The sequence below is a fragment of the Cheilinus undulatus genome, linkage group 12, assembly GCF_018320785.1.
Source record: "Cheilinus undulatus linkage group 12, ASM1832078v1, whole genome shotgun sequence".
Taxonomy (NCBI): Eukaryota; Metazoa; Chordata; class Actinopteri; order Labriformes; family Labridae; genus Cheilinus; species Cheilinus undulatus.
The window spans coordinates 38290796-38307445 of record NC_054876.1 but is presented as its reverse complement, the minus strand read 5'-3'; the positions used below and the strand labels follow the sequence as shown (position 1 = coordinate 38307445).

At 37.9% G+C, this 16650-nt stretch overlaps 1 protein-coding gene across 2 annotated transcripts; it reads right to left on the bottom strand.

Moving 5' to 3' along the window:
- Positions 1 to 1187: 1187 nt before the first annotated feature.
- mogat3b (monoacylglycerol O-acyltransferase 3b) lies at positions 1188 to 10892 on the bottom strand. Of its 2 annotated transcripts, none has more exons than XM_041800722.1 (8): positions 10252 to 10892; positions 9768 to 9858; positions 9454 to 9561; positions 5874 to 5944; positions 4725 to 4929; positions 2552 to 2726; positions 2264 to 2448; positions 1188 to 2186 (listed from the first exon to the last, which is right to left on the bottom strand). In XM_041800722.1, exons 2-8 carry the CDS (start codon positions 9847 to 9849, stop codon positions 2032 to 2034), a joined length of 981 nt encoding a protein of 326 aa, XP_041656656.1. In that variant the 5' UTR covers positions 9850 to 9858; positions 10252 to 10892; the 3' UTR covers positions 1188 to 2031. The 2 variants fall into 2 exon arrangements, with proteins under 2 accessions (XP_041656656.1, XP_041656657.1); XM_041800723.1 differs by having other exon boundaries at positions 10147 to 10265.
- Between the last annotated feature and the right edge of the window lie 5758 nt (positions 10893 to 16650).

Here is a 16650-nt window from a genome sequence, read left to right as displayed (position 1 = left end):
TTTAGGTTCATGGTCTTTAGCACAGGTGTGTGAAGTCCAACCATGGGAAAGAGCAGGTGCCAGTGTTGAACATCGCCCTCTAGTGGTTCAAATGTTGAACTACATACATGCGTGTCAGATGAACATTTAGCTCTGGCTAGGAAACTGCAGGAATATTCAATATTCGTGAGTGAAATTTCCACATACTCCAGTCAAAGTTTTCATGAAGTTTGTCCTGGTCATAACACGTTTAAAAATAGATGTGGTACACCCTCTTATGCTAATATCTCATCTACACAGTTCACTCACTACAGAAACTCACATGAAGTGTATTATCTAGTTCAGCCAATCTCAACCAGGGTGATGTGGTAGCCTTGGATTGTACACGGTGCCTTAAAATGCTTCAAATTGAACCAAGAATTACCATGAACATGAAGAGCATAAGCTATTCCACTGTAAAAAAAAAAAAAAAAAATCAAAGTTGGCTCAAACCCTTATTCCATATGCAATGCGCGTGAATCCTGCTGCATTTTTTGTTTGTCAGGTGTGCTGAACCACACCAGTGTTCTTTAGGTCTGCATGATCCAAATAAAGTCTTAATGCTGAAAAGCAAAAATGCATTTTAAAGGTCTGCATACATGCAAGGTCTGCAGGTATGTTGTTTTTTTATCAATACATTTTGACTGGGATGAGTGAAGACAGAAAAAGGTTGAAAAACACTGGTCTACTTTATATCTAAAATGCCAATTAAAATAACTACACTTAAATAGTTCAGATAAACAATTAATTCTAACCTGATGTAAAACTAACAAAAAATAACTGTTGAGCAAAGTTTTTGTACAGACATGTCCAGGTGGATTTCATAATTTCCACTGGGGACTGTAGATGGACATCTGGTACCAGCTGTGGCATACTAAATTTGCATGTTCATTTCAATAATGAATGACAATTTACTCAAAGGAAACAAAATTTGGATTTCTTTTTCCCTTTTTGGTCATGTTTTGCCAACCAAAACCTCTAAAAAAGGGGCCAAATAAATATATTTGATCATAAATTTGGATGATATTTATGAAAAAATTAAGATAGCACAGCTACACCAGAATTTTTTTGTTTGCCAAGCGAAATTTTAAAAAAGTAATTATTTCACAAAATCATTAACGTTTTATTCATATTTATTTATTTATTATTATTATTTACTACAGCTGGCTTTTATGCCACTTTAACATGACCAACTTTACATAATATTTCACACTTTAATGAGTGTCTTTAAGCTTCTAAATTCCAAGAATACTGGCTAGTGCAAGAGAAACAGTTGAGTTAATTCTGTGATTATGGGCCCCTAATAGTCAAGGGCCCCAGGTTATTGCCTACTTTTGCCTAATGTCGAAGTCTGCTTCTGTCTGTTGGTCTTGCCTTAAACGTCACAGACCAATTTGCACATAAGTTAGGGATTTACAGCTCATGTATGCCATTATTCACAGCAAACACATCACTTGTGAGTTTTAGCAGATATGTTCCCATCTGCCAATAACAGAAATTCACTTTTTAAGTTAATATCTCCATGTCCATATCAAGCATTTCTATTTTTTACTCAATGCAAGCCATTTCAGACTTCTTTTTTGCTTGTTATATCTTAAAATAAGATGTGTTTTTTTGAACTTGTAAGCTGATCACGGTTTATGTTAAATGTGATGAGATACTTTCACTTAAAATAAGACAAATGCACAATGTAAGATTTGAGTTTTGCAGTGTGAAAACAAACCAGTAGAATTATCTTAAACAAACATGTCTTAGCATCAACAGCAGTAATTTTTGAGGCATGTTTTTTAATTGTTTTAAATAATGTGTGTAATATTTGAAATTATGAAAATAATCTAGATTTTTCAGTTTACAATTATTGGAGGCACATTAAACAGTTCAAAAACAGACTGACCTTGCAGTTTAAAAAAAAAAAAGAAACCAGTGTGTGAGCACTGTGTCAGATCATTCATCATCAGTCCACATAAAGGCTTTATAAGGAGAACAGCTACAGTTTGTTTGGAAGTGTAAAATCTAAATAATCCGAAGCTTGTGACTCTCAGAAAGTCCACAGCTGACTTTGTGTTTGTGGAATAAGTCAGTCAGGGCATCCATGTAAAGTTTATGATAGTGGTCGACCTCCTCCTCAGTAGGTGTGGCACGCTTTGGCACAGAGATTGGACTTCCCACTAGAAACAGAAGCAGAGTGTTAGAATCAAATCAGCTCAGTGAGTAATGTTTGTCCACAGAAGAATCAAACACTCACCCACAGTGGTGACTGGAGTCCTGTAGGGCATGATCGCCATCCGCTCGCCAACAAATAGACATGGGGCGAAACCCATAATCTTTTTAAACAAATCCTGCAACCTCCGACCCAGACTGCCATCAGAGAAAATCACCTGCTGAAAGAGCTCATTCTCCCCGAATGAGTAAACTGGCACCAGATCAGCCCTGTGGAGCATCAACACAGAGTCGCATCAATGTACAGCTGGCTATATGTGAGTAAAAAGACGCACTGATAACTGATATTGTCTGTTTAGATTGCTTTTCTCACCCAAACTCAAGCGCCACTCTGACAAATCCTTTTCTCTGCTTCATGACCACTGTGTTGATTCCAGGAGAGGAGGCCAGAGACTCAGCAGCGCCCCCTATTACAATCACTACAGCGTTTCCCTTACCACTTTGTGAGAGGAGGTGTGCAAGGCTTGGCTTGCTGACTGGTGAAAGACCTGAAAGGAGGACAGTAATGACAGATGGGGTCAGTGTCTGCAGGATGTGATTGTCAAAGGCAAGAAAAAAAGAGGAATAAAATGACAAAGAGACATCAGACAATATGGATGGGATAGAAGGGATTTACAATATGATTTGATACGGTACAATACTTTCGACAATATGCACAAGGCAACAATAAACAAAGCATGAAAATTAAAGGGTCTGACAGGGTCTTTGTAACTTTAAAGCTCCAGTAAGGTGTATCTGTTGGTTTCAAATCACACTTTAATTAATTCTATTGTATTTTTTTGACCTACAAAAGCAGCTAGTATCACAAGTGACACAGCTGACTGTCTAAACAGTAATATTTAATGCTTGTTAATACTGCCATGGGGTGGGTGTCACTGAAGAAACAGTCTTTTTATACTTCCCTCTGAAAAGTTCTCAAAGAATTTAGCTGTCAAAAATCAACTATTTTAACTGATGATATGGAAAATGTGGATTTTGTTAACCTTAGAGCAGTCAAAGCCACCCACCCTGAGATCTTTTGCACCCCAGGACCCCAGGTTAGGAACTTATCCTATAAAGCAGTGGTTCTCAACTGGTCTAGATCCAGGACCAACCACCACCACCTCCTTGTTGACCATTCGCGACCCTGATTTCTGAAATCATTAAATCATTACCAAGTGTTTTTGATCAAAAATGTTTCTGTTGGACCCTTAATGGAAGAAAAACAAAGGGAAAGGGCAAAACAAACATGCATGAAAAGTGCATCATTATAGAAGGACATGCATGCATTTATTTTATTTTCCTCCTACAGCATGGAAATTTGGTCATTTCTCAAGGAATTTCCTTATTATCTCAGGGGAACCACTCACTTAAAAACTTAACAAAATAAAAATAAATGGATGTACTGAATGTCCACAGACTTTTTGCCACATTTTTTTTCCTGGTACCCGTTTGCAATCCACAGGAAGGGCTTCACGGCCAACTTTTGGGTCCTGACCCACCAGTTGAAAACTACTGCTAGGATAAACTGTATCCTATTTTGTCATTATTTTTGAGATGGTAAACACAAGACTGCACTAGTTTTTTTTACATGATCTTTAAAGCTTAAATCTCTATAAGGAAGCCAAACAAACAATTCTATTGTGGGTAGTCACATAATTTCTGTAGTTAAGTGTAATTAATTTCCCATTTTTGTTACATTTATCCACGATTTTTGAATTTAAAACTTACTGATTCATTTTGGATTTTTGTCTTACTCTGAAGATTATTGATTGCCTGTGTGGATAAAGACCTGCTTTTATTTTGAAAGGAAATAAAGGAGTTTGAGTAGATTGAAGATAATGTCATGAACATAACCATGTAAAAAGGAACTTGTTATGGACTGGAAAGGAAAAATAAGGGAGCAGAGTGCGTACATTTTTTTTTAAATCACAGTTAATTGCAGGTTTTATTGTCTCATTTGGCACACTTCTCACTGCAGCAAGTGAAAATTCCAACCACTGCTCCTCAATGTCTTATTTCAGCTCAATAAACTCAGACAGCTCAGTGGACAAGTCAGAAGTCATCTGCACCTTCTGTTATCAAATATTTATCTTTTTACAGCTCCTTATTTCCTTTTCAATCCATAACAATTTCCTTTTTCCATGGTTAAGTTCATGTCATCACCTTCAACCTTCAACAGGTTCTTTATTTTATTCCAGGACATGAACATGGGCTACCCACATACATGGGCACTAACCACAAGGCCATCCGCGTCACACAAAAACATTCTTTTTAATGGTGGAAAGTGGTGGACTAAGTTTACATTGCTGGAACTGAAGGAGGACGCTGATGTGGCCTAACCAAAGTATTCCAAAAGGGACAAGAAAGTATGCGATTAATGCAGTTTAAAAATGAATGCAACAATTATAGACCTTAATTAATCACAGTTAATGCCAACAGCCATAACTGCTACCAACCTAATGATATGATGTGGTGGATAATGTTGATAATAATGGTCTAAATACCTGCACACATGATGTACTCCCTAAACAGTGGAAGCCTGAAGAGACCGGCGAGTATAGCCAGCGTGACCCTCACTCCAGGAAACAGCTCAGTGAAGCCGCAGCTCTCCGTGCTGAAGCAGGTAAACGCTCCAGCACTCATGATCCCGTGAGGGTGACACCCTAAGATGTAGTTCTTCTTTGAATCCAGCTCAGCCGTCTTCACCAACTGAGCAAGAGCAACATGAAGACAGGATGGTCACAGTCAATCTCTGCTGCTCACTATAGAAGAAAACACTTTCACTTTCTATTATGTTTAAAAAGAGAGTTAAAAAAATCTTAGCGTAACTAAACCCTCAGGACACTTAGGATTAAAACCTTAGTTTATATGGGAATGGTCATACTGGAGCCATGCTGTGTAAACTGAATTTTTCTGTTGGCTGATCAGGTGGCAAGTGGCCTATGTGGTGCTAGTTTTCCATCATCACAGTGCTCACTAGTGACCGCCCTCTTATTCCATATCCATGCATCAGTAGTAGCAGCTGTTTGCCAGATTTGGGTTTTAGCAGGCTCAACCAATCAGACGCCACAACGACTCTCTAGGATAATGTTGTTCTTTTCCACAAGGTTACAAATAAAACATCTTTTTTCATAAAACTAAGTCAATAACATGCAAACTTGTGTCTTCTGTAGGGTCTCGTATCATTTCTCAGTTTAAACCATGTGCATTTAGATAAAACAAGCCTTTAATTCAGCTGAATACTTTTGTCCATATAGTATATCTCAACATGTCAATAAAAAGCGTAAATGTAGACGCTTCAATAAAGGAGAATTTATGGAAAACCTTAGCTAGATTATTATTTGCTTGAATAAAACATAAAATAAAAACTTTGAATATAAACCTCTCAAAAAAAGGGCACATTAAAACATGAAATCTCACTAATTTAGCTAGGCAGCCCATAAAATTAAACATTTGGGAGAAAACAGGATTTGTTCTTGCTGAAATACAAGCACCTTAACAGCTGTTTGTGTGTAAAGCTAGAATGAAAACCTCTTTGATAAGGGATGTGTTTGTAATAAAGGTTAGGTCACTCTAATATTCCTTTTCTCCAAAATTACTCTGATCAGATCAGATAATGGGAAAACACCAAACAGATGCACAGTGAAACTTACTTTGACAGGAAAAAAATCTCTCATGTGCTCCCAGACTTTCCACTTCCTCACAAATCGTGTCTTCATTCCTCCTGATGGAGACACAGGACATCTTAGAAACAACATGTGTCCATACTTCATCTTACTTACTCTCTATTTAAAATATGTTTAATTATGTTGCAGAGCTTTGCTTTCTGCAATTAATATTAGTGTTGTCACCAGAGGTGACATGAGTAACAAAGTACATTTACCCAAATCACATTAGATGAGTAGTATTTTTGTGTACTTTTACTTTTTTAAGTACATTCTGAAATCAGTAATTTTTCTTCTACTTCAGTAGGTTTTAACCAGAGTAACTGTACTTTTACTAAAGTGCAATATTCTTGTAATTTTTCCACCTCTGTTGACTAGATATTTGCACATAGAGAGAGAATAATTCCACATCACCACCCAAAACAGCAAAAACTAGAGTGTTGATATCTCTGGGTTAAACATTTCTGTGTTGATTTTTAATCCCAAAGTGTAATTTAACTCCATTCTAAGTGAAATAGTCTTCAGAGATGATATACACTGGGATTTTGGGCTGTCCCAGACAAAAGATGACCAGTCATGGAGATGTTTTTTGTCATGGCTCTAAAAGAGAGGTCCTGCGTTGCACCATGAGACAGTGTTAAAGACCCCGTACAGTGAAATTCAAAATTTGTGTCTTAACACTCTAGATATGTTGGAATATGGTTGCTGTAAACATGTGAAAACACTGAGATCTACATGTGACTGAATTTTGGATTTAGACCGTTAAAATTTTTTTCACCTTTCTTGGCTGGGTTTAATTTGGGCGGGGCAAATATCTGGGGTGGTGATGTTAGCAGCCCAAAGAAGGGACTGACCCCGTCCCTCTAACGCTACTGTATAAAATCACAGAGCAGTTCATCTCAGTACAGTCCATTGTTAGCTGATGTCACTGACTTTATTGAAATTTAACAATTGGTTAGATGCTGTTAAATTTAACCAAATCTATCAGCCACAGTGGTCTATGCATTATTTAAAGCCTCATAAGAGAGATTTGAGCCAGAAAGCGGACTTTGTCTCTTCTCTGGCACAGAGCCGGACAGCTGTGCTCTGTTCATAAGGTCAAGGGGCAGGATAATATCATCATCATATTTCTCCTGAGTGGGCGTGGCTTCACCTATTTCAACAGACACGCCCACACAATCCTGGAGCAGATTCATTTTTCATGATTTTGAAGCTTAATTTGATAAACTTGGAGATGTTTTATTTGACTCAAATTTGATTTAGGGGTTCATAACATAGCCAACTTGCCATGCAACAAACCTAAATACAGATTTATTTTCACTTTACAGGGTCTTTCATTTTGACAGCTATTTTAGATTTCAGTCTTGAGGTCTTTACACACTGGAACCTTGCACACTGAGTCCGATGTTTGTTTTTGTTTTTTGCCTTCAATGTGAAAATTTGTTGAACATGGCAAATTGTTTCATATTGCGAGTCAGTGACTCTGTCACTCCTTCAAAATCCTGCTGGATCCATTCTGACAGAGAGCTTCATACAGCACCCATTCATGCATCAGAGCACTAATACATGTGAGAGGGACCTGGATGCAGCCAAGGACCTCCACTTCATACCGGAAGTCGGACGAGCGCCGCCATATCTCGTCTTCTAATACTGGAAGTCACTTGAAGTGAACGTCTTCTTAGTTGTTTTCTTCGTGCATCGCCACCATTTTAATAGAGTTAAGTCAGCCACATAAGGAAATATGAATACACAAAAAAATATGTGACTTTTCAGACTAACACAGCACAGGGATTACATAATATTTATTTTAACAAATCGATTTATGATCCAAACTCAAGTATCACTTTGCACAGACATAATATGAGATGGGAGATTGGCTGGTCAGATGCTGATGTTGCCACCATGTTGCCAGAGGCAAGTCCACTACGTCATTCAATACAGTAGACAAGGATCGTGCAAGTTTTCGGAATAAAAAGCTCACATGATCAGATAGAGATATATATATATATATATATATATATATATATATATATATATATATATATATATATATATATATATATAAATTCAAAATAAAAAATCTATACATATATGAAACTGTATTATATATAAAATTATTTTATTTTAAATCATGGAGTACATCGTTTCATTTAACTGAGAAAATACAAGAAAGAGGATTCTGCTTTTATGTTTCACTGTCAGTTATTATTTTAATATGGATCATTTGTTATAAATGATTCATTAAGATACATGTAATCCCGTGGTTTGAGCTTTTTATTCTGAAAAACGCACAATTCTTGTCTACTGTATTGAATGACGCAGCGACCTGCCTCTGGCAACGTGGCGGCGACACCGACATCCAGCCATCCAGCCAGTCTCCCGTCTGTACTCAGTGATACGTGAATTTGGATCATAAATCGATTCCTTTAAATTAATGTAACGTTATCCCTGTGCTTGTTAATCTGAAAACTCACATATTTTTCTTCTACTTGTATTTCCTTACTTGCCTCTATCAACATGGCGGCGACACAAAGAGAAAACAATGAAGAAGACGTTCAGTTCAAGTGATTTTCGGTATTAGAAGACGAGATATGGCAGCAATTTTCCGGCTTCCTGTGTGAAGTGGAGGTCCTCAGCCGCATCCAGGTACTCTTGATACAAGTTGGAGAGATGGAGAGAAACTTTTTAATTCACCTGCTGTTATGACTTGTGAGTAGGCTACAAACATTTACCTTTATCTGTTATATTCACATATTTCCCCATAATACACCGGCAAACTATGGTGTTTAAAGTGAGGTTTCAGTGCAAGGGGTTGGGCAGGGGGGGAGCGAGCAAGAGCGAGCAAGAAAGAATATCTGTTATATTTCCATGGTTGATATCCACATAATAAATGAGTAAACTGTTTAAAGTGAGGTTTCAGTGCAAGAGAGAGAGAGCAGGGGTCAGATGAGGATGAGCATGCAAGGCGGAAGCAGCGGGCAGTTATGGATCATCAATTACCCATTTAAATGACTTGGACTGATGCCAGATTTTGCATAAATACAAACCTGTTCCGAATAAAAATATGACTGACAAAAATTTCGGCATGTGTGCAAATATGATTAGAACAACATGAGCTCAATTTTATTTTTCAACATGAGAAAAATGCAGATGAAAAAAATGGACTCAGTGTGAAAATGCCTTTAGTCTTAGTCTTTTGATTGCATGTCTTTTAGTTTTAGTCACATTTTAGTAATTTCTACCCATTTAATTTTAGTCGTCGAAAACTCAGAACGCGGCGGAAATAGGATGGACAGACGTTTCCAACATAGTACAGAAAATAATCTTTATTTACAGTCTTTATTCTAGTTGTAATCTAGTCCAGACCATCTTCCTTCCAACATCAGCGTCAATAAGTGAAGTGTTATCTTTTGTGTAGTCAGTAATATGTTGGTTAAGTCACAGCATGGATTTATAGTGCTGAATTGTGTTGTCTGATCTCTGGTGCATGTCCTCTTAAGGCTTCTGTAGAATGGAGCTAATGATTTTGTTTTTTTTTAATGAATTAATGAATAATGTCCTTTTTTACCTTTTTCAGGAGTGTTCCAGTCCATCACTAGCCATATGAAGTAAAGGGTTGGGAGTGGCCACAGCGAGGTAAACATCAGATACACCATCAAGATGCTACAACCCAATCCTGAAAATGAATGATTCATGTAAAAGTTGGAAAATACCATCAGACCATATTTGGTGGTTGCAAGACTTGTTTTAGATTAGTTCAGTTTACAGATGTAATGGAAAGCTTTAGAATTAACCTGTTAGTCCACTGTAAACATTATTTTGACAGGTTTTCTAGTGTTATGTCATTAAAGGTCATACAGCTGGAGTGTAGCGGGATCTTACCTAGGAAGAGAAATGACATCACCCATTGCAGCACACTTATTACCTCTAAAAACACCTTCCACTGAGTTTTTTCTTTCGTCATATCTGCAACCTGGAGGCCAAACAGTCGATATCCAGCTGTCAGTCACATTAAAAACATTCAAGGAAGGTCATGGTAAAAATGTCTCTTCAAATAAAGAGATTTTTTTATCTAAGAATTTATGACAAATGTCTAACAGAGATCAGACTGCAGCAGTAATCAGCACTTCAGCTTGTGATCTTCCTTTAGGGAAAACATGGACTTGAAAACCTTCAAAGCATGCAGCAGCCTAATGAAGAGACTTACTCATGAACAAGCTTAAAGGCAGACTTAGACTGTAGGATATTTTCATTTACTCACAAATAAATCTCTTTGGCTTGAACGACCGCAGAACTCCTTCGGCTAAAAAGTTTTAAAACAACCACACCATAAAGCAACTTCAGTGATCACTTCTGAACAGTTTACCTTATTTAATCCAGAGATATTTGAATGGATGCAGATTCACCAGCTGAGGAAACAGAACGACATGTAGCATGTACTTTGACCAGATCATGTAAAGCTGCTGATAACAAATCCACTCCCCCGATACTTTGACGCACAAGCAAGCAATGTCAGAGATAAACATGACAGTGGTTTATAGTCAGATAATTCATAGATTGGATCTATGCAGCGTCCTCAGAGGGAGCATCAGTGATCAAATCACTGCCGTATGTGCTGTCTGTTCAGCTTGTGGTCACTTTAGTCGCCAGCGTGGTTACAGGTCACGTTGATCTGCAGGTAGTTTTCCATGCAAGGTGTGCTGATGAGCACACTATAGTTTCACTGGAACTGGAGATTCCGATCTCTCACTCCAAAAAACTCGCTTGCTTGCTTTCTCATAAATTACAATCTCTTCTTTTTTACTTTCACTTTGCTTCAGTAACTGCTGACAGCACTTCCTGTTGATGATTCACCTTATAAGCCTTCAACCTCAGCCAACAGAAGGCTTGTATTGTGAAATGAAAAGGAAACAACATGCCAAAAGTGCTCTAATGTGTATTCTCCAACTACATTTAAAGCCATGCATTTTGCAGCAGTGAATATATATATGTGCCATTTAAATGCCCTGCCTGCATACAGGCTCAGGTGTTTTCAATAAACCCAGCTGATTAGATCTGGAGCTTGTTGTCAAGAGTGATGAAAGTTGGTGCTGAAAAGAGGTGTGTCAGGCAACTTGAGTGAAAGCAGCTGTGCAGGTGGAATTATAGGCCTTAAAACACCTCAGAGTTTAAACTTCTACCACAGAATGGAGCTGACAAAGCCTAATGTAACACTGAAATAGAGCTGTCAGTATTAATGCATTGTTTTCCCTGTAATTGAGGTCCTTAATATTTGCATTTAATTTAAATTGCATGCTTTTTTGTGTCTCCTGGTACTCTTTGTTTAAGCTTCTGCAGCGTCAGTGATATCAAATAAGTCACCACTGCTCCTTAATTTCTTGTTTTACTCACAAACAGCTCAGTAGACAAGTCAAAAGTCATTGCGTTATCAAACATTTACTGTCCTCTTATTTCCTTTGCAATCCAAAACAAGTTCATTTTTCCATGGCTAGGTGTGTCATAATGTTTGATCTACTTGAAGTTCCTTTTTTTTTTCAAAATCCAAACAAGAAGTCTAGCCGTTCTTGTAATAATGATTTGTCAAAAACACTTGGATGGGTTTTCTTCAAACTTTGCGCCAATGTCCACTCAGCAAAAACAGCAGCAGAAACATTTATTTCTTTTATAAGCCTGTCTCCTCCATTTGACTTCATTATAAGTCAAATTTTCAACACTTGAAGCTCCTGTGGAGAGCTTTTAGCTGTTCATAAAAAGACTGAGAGGAATAAAAACAACATAAATATAGTTATTTTACATTTATAATTAAACCTAAATTCTCTGCCAAGGTATTAGGTGTGAGACAAAGTGATAGACAGTATGCAGCAGAAACAGCCTTTTATGACATTTTAGTGGATGAGTGATAAATTTGATAGTTAAAACAGGCAGGATAAGATTTTTGTTAAGAATAATGTGGATTAGAAACGCTGAATTTACATGTACAGGACAACTGCATTGTCCACAAGAAGCACCAAAATCATCACAAGCCTAAATTCCTAACATGAGCTTTGAAATAAAGAAAGATGAGATTTCTTATCAAAAAACCTAGCTCACGCTCGTACAGGACTAAATCCTTTAAAGGACACATATTATGCAAAAATCACTTTTTCAAGTTTTTCTGACAAAAATATGTGCACCTGGCCTGTCCACAATCCCCTCAAATACCGGAAAAATATATTCCCTTCCACCCTCTCTTTCTCCAATGTGTGCTGACACAAGCTGTTCTCAGGTTAACCCTCATGATGTCACATGGGGAGTAAGCACCCGCCCTCAGGTTTGGTTGGCCCTCCCTGCTTGGTAGAAAGTTCCACGCTCCTCCTCTGATCTTCCTCAGCCAGCTGAGATGCTGGATAGCTCAGTGGTTTACCCTGCTGACTTTGATCTGGGAGATTGATGGTTCAAGTCCTTAACTTTGGATTAAAGTGTCTGTATCACCAGGAGTGCCACATCCATTTCCTGAGGGTGTGGTCATGGGTGGAGTCAGACAGCTAATTTCCATTTAAAGCCACAGACACAGAAACTGCTCGTTCTGAGAAGAACTGAAACAGAGGGGTTTTTAGACATGCAAAAATCCAATACTAGAGTGTCTTTTTTTCAGCAACAAACTTCACAGGCATGTTTTTGGGACCTCTGAAACCAATATAAACTTGTTGTAAAAGGGCAAAATATGTACCCTTTAAGAGATCAATTGTCCCACAAAAAGTTCCTCATAGGAGCTTTAATAAGGTCTATCAACGCGTAGTTTTGATCATAATTGAAGCTCAGTGTTAGTTCATGCAGGTCACAGTAGTCATACGCCCAGCAGTAATCAGCTGATGGCCAGCTGATCCCAGTTATTGCCTCCCAGCTCCCACAGCCTATCACAGCTCTTTCTCTCAACACAGTGGTCCATTTAAATGTGACATACTTCTCACCAATCCCTGCTTGTATTAATACTGAAGCACCATGCTGCTGCTGGTTAAGCTTAGCCCCCTCCACCCCAGCCTCCTCCTCCTTTATAGCATAAAGCTTGTTGCACCCTCATATTCTGATTCATGCTACTATGGACTAATGGCTTTTGAACCAATCCTATTGCATTCAGTATGCATTGTCACTAATATGTCCATCCATTTGGGGGTTTCTAGCTATGCACTCCCTGGAAAGTCATAGCATGCTGCTTGACTAACCCAGGAAACATCTTTTGAGCAGAGCCTTCTCATCCAAGAAACACCATTTTGCAATAAAACGGTAAAATATATGACTACAGTGATCCTGACTGAATAAATATTCTTTAAAACTTATAATACTTGTGCATAGAATCTGAGCATTCTTGAGTTGTGATAGGCTACATGACACATTTCTCAGTAACTGCTCTCACTAGGTGGGACACACAGGTCCAACCACATTTTCTCAGCAATGGTAACCAGCCTCTTCAGCTTTTCACTAATGCTTGAAATAAACCAAAAACATAAATACTACAATATTTGGATTCAACTTTCACCAAATGACTTACCTGATGGCTGAGATGACCTTTCACAGACTTACTTTAACCCCAACACATTGCCAAACAGCTCTAAAGTCCAAAGATTGCTCTGATACTACAGGATTAGAGGTGTGAGTGTTTCTCAACAAAGCACACACAAAACTCAACACTTCACTCTCTCAGCTGTTCACTTTGCATCACCTGTGGACTTTAGGGGGTGTGTCTGCTTCTCATAGGTCATGTGTTGGCAAGTAAAGTGACCTCCCACCTCTGCAGCCCAAATTAAGACCACATTTATGTGCTAACTTAAACTCAAAATCTCTCTTTAAAATGCTACATTTGCGAGAAGGTGTTAGATTAACCTTTAAATATCTTACTCATTTTGCAACCTTTTTTCTGCCCATATCTTTGACTTTTAATGGCAGCTCATGTAAAAAACAGGCAATCAAAATGTCATAATATTCAAATGAGCAATGCTGCCCATAAGAGGGGAAAGGATAAGGGCAGAGCTTTCTGGGGCCTATGAAGGACAGCAAAATCATGTTCTTTTGTACAGTAAATCTGTGATAACCATATTCAGTTTTTAACCCGAATAATAACCACTTATCAAAGCAACAACAACAACCAAAAAAATAATAATTTTATTTATCTATGCTGTTGTTCACTATTACAGTTTTCAAAATCTGAGCTTCTTTTCTTAAAACAGAACTACCTTTTTTGGATATTGTTAACCATTTGGATAAGCACTCTGAACTAAACTATTAGGAAAGTATTCAGACTCATAGCAAGGCCATGATGTGACAAAGATGAGGATGCAATAAAATGAAGAAGAAACTCAGACAACTTCGATGGAAAATAATTCAATAATTGTAAAAAGAGGCAAAAAAAAATTGGGCAAGAAATGGCAAAAATAAGTTACTAAAATGAGCAAATAGTTGCAAAAATCAGTTAAAAAGTGTCAAAAAATGATTAAAGTGGCAAAAGGACATTGCAAGAATAGGCAATAATTGGCAAAAATGGACAAAAAGTGCCAACAAATTTATTAAAAGTGAAAAAAAGGGGCCAAAAATGTGCATAAAGGTGCAAGAATGGGTTAAAAGTAGTAAAAACCCAAAGTGCTACAAACAGCACTAACCTGATAACATGATAGTTTTGCATAATCAAAAACGTTTGATAGTTATGACTCTAAGTTGGACTGCCTCCAACAGAATAGCCACAACAACCAATGAGAGCAAGCAGACCAGGTAGCAACACCAACTGGATGTTACATACTTTTACAGCTCCAAAACAGAAACACACCTCCCATCACAGCCATACTCTTTTCCTCATTTTGAAAAAAACATTTGCTGCTGTAATTTTATGCCAGGACAGCCAGCTGAGAATTTTGGTTGCCCTCCATGTTAGCTTTTCTTTCTGTGACATTATTAGACAGCTGTAGTTGTCTCTCAGTCTGGCTGAGTCACCTGGTGCAATTGTTCTCAAGATAAGAATAGATAAAATTTATTGTCCAACAGAGTGAGAAATTTGTCTTGATCAGTGCTGCAGCCATAGACAGCAATCAACAACTAAAGAGTAGCCCTTTTCAGTGTGCCTGGAATAAAACAGAGGAAAAAAGACTAATTGAAAACATGCTTCTTACATCCCTCTTTTTACTATCTGAGGTCCAGACTGTACTATTTTTGATCGAGAAATCTGATTGGTTGAAAAATATCAGAAATTTGGGTCGCAACTCCTCATTGAAGAAGTGTTAGTGGGTCCTGAAGTTCAGCAGGTTGAGCACCAGTGAGTTTGTGACTGCATTCAGAAGATTATTAGATGAAAAATAATTTGAAACTGTCCTTTTGACTGTTGTCTCCCATGTTGTTGAAATCATTTAAGGTCTGAAAATCATCTAGTGTGTGGCCAGTCTGGACAAGTGATTCTCAACTACTGGAAAAATGTTGTAAATTTCCAGCAGGATTTCAACAGAATTAACCCGTTATTTTGAAATACAGTACTTATCTGCTAATATAAAACCTAGTCTGTTAAATAATACTTCTTTCACTGCATTTTAATGGAAATGTATTGTTTTTTCCTCAAATACAGCACTTTCCTGCTATTTTACCACTTACCATGTATTTCGAGAAGGTAACTTTACATGAGCTGCACACACGGAGCTGAGTCTGTTCTTCTCTTCATTCATCGCCATCCTACTGATTATTTAGTGAGTATCAATTTAACTTATACATTGGTTCAAGGTCTACACAGCAAACCTGGAGTTTTGAAATCTCTGTGTTTAACATTTCAGAGTGGATTTTAACACTCAAAGTGTAATTTAACTGCATTTTGACTAAAATGGCCCTGAGTGTTGGAGTTATTTGACAGTGTTAATGCATTCAGTGTTGTAGATGTATTTATACATGTTTAGATGCTGCCTGTTGTACAGTGATCACTGCTGGGATTCCTTTGCTCATGTTTCTAGAAAATTATTGTTGCTTTGTTGTCAAACTCCTCTGCATCATCAGTGAAGTTGTTCACTAAGTTGGTCACTTCCTGTTGTGGTGGGGCATGGTCTGCAATAAAGGACAGAGTAAAGACTTTAAATTTAGAGCATGTTGTACTTTTGCATCTGTCTCTTTGCTCCATGGTTGCCATAAGACACATTACTTTGCCATAGTTTTGAGTTGAAAGTCTTTTTTAAGTATGAAAAGTACCTTGCATTGTGTAGGTAATTAGGATTATTAAAGGTCACATATTATGCAAAATATACTTTTTCAGGATTTTCTAACAAAATATGTGGCCCTAGCCTGTCCACAATCCTTCCAAGAATCAGAAAAATCCAACCCCCACCCCCACCTTCTCTTTCTCCACCTTTCAGAAAATGTGTGCTGAAACAAGCCATTGTCAGATTTTCCCCTCATGATGTCATTAAGGGAGTTAGTATCACCCCCAGGTTTGGTTGGCCGTCCCCGCTTAGAAGAAAGGTCCGCCCTCTCCTGATCCTCCTCTCAGGTGGCAGCTGAGTGGAGGATCAGAAGAGCCACATCCATTTCCTGAGAGGGGCGTGGTCATGGGCGGAGTCAGACAGCTCATTAACATTTAGAGCTACAGACACAGAAACAGCTCGTTCTGAGCAGGGCTGAAACAGAGGGGTTTTAGACAAGCAAAAATCCAATACTGGTGTGTTGTTTCAAAAACAAACATCACAGGCATGTTTTGGGGATCTCTGAGACCAATATAAACTTGTCTTAAAGGGGCAAAATATGTGACCTTTAATTGTATTAATTT

What these genes read in the sequence shown, in the direction of transcription:
- mogat3b (XM_041800722.1), bottom strand. Translation starts at nt 9,849, where the DNA reads ATGACGAAAGAAAAAACTCAGTGGAAGGTGTTTTTAGAGGTAATAAGT. An exon ending in GATGTCATTTCTCTTCCTAG is followed by an intron (nt 9,562 to 9,767) that starts GTAAGATCCCGC and finishes ATTCATTTTCAG; the next exon opens with GATTGGGTTGTAGCATCTTG. An exon ending in CTGGAACACTCCTGAAAAAG is followed by an intron (nt 5,945 to 9,453) that starts GTAAAAAAGGAC and finishes TGTCTCCATCAG; the next exon opens with GAGGAATGAAGACACGATTT.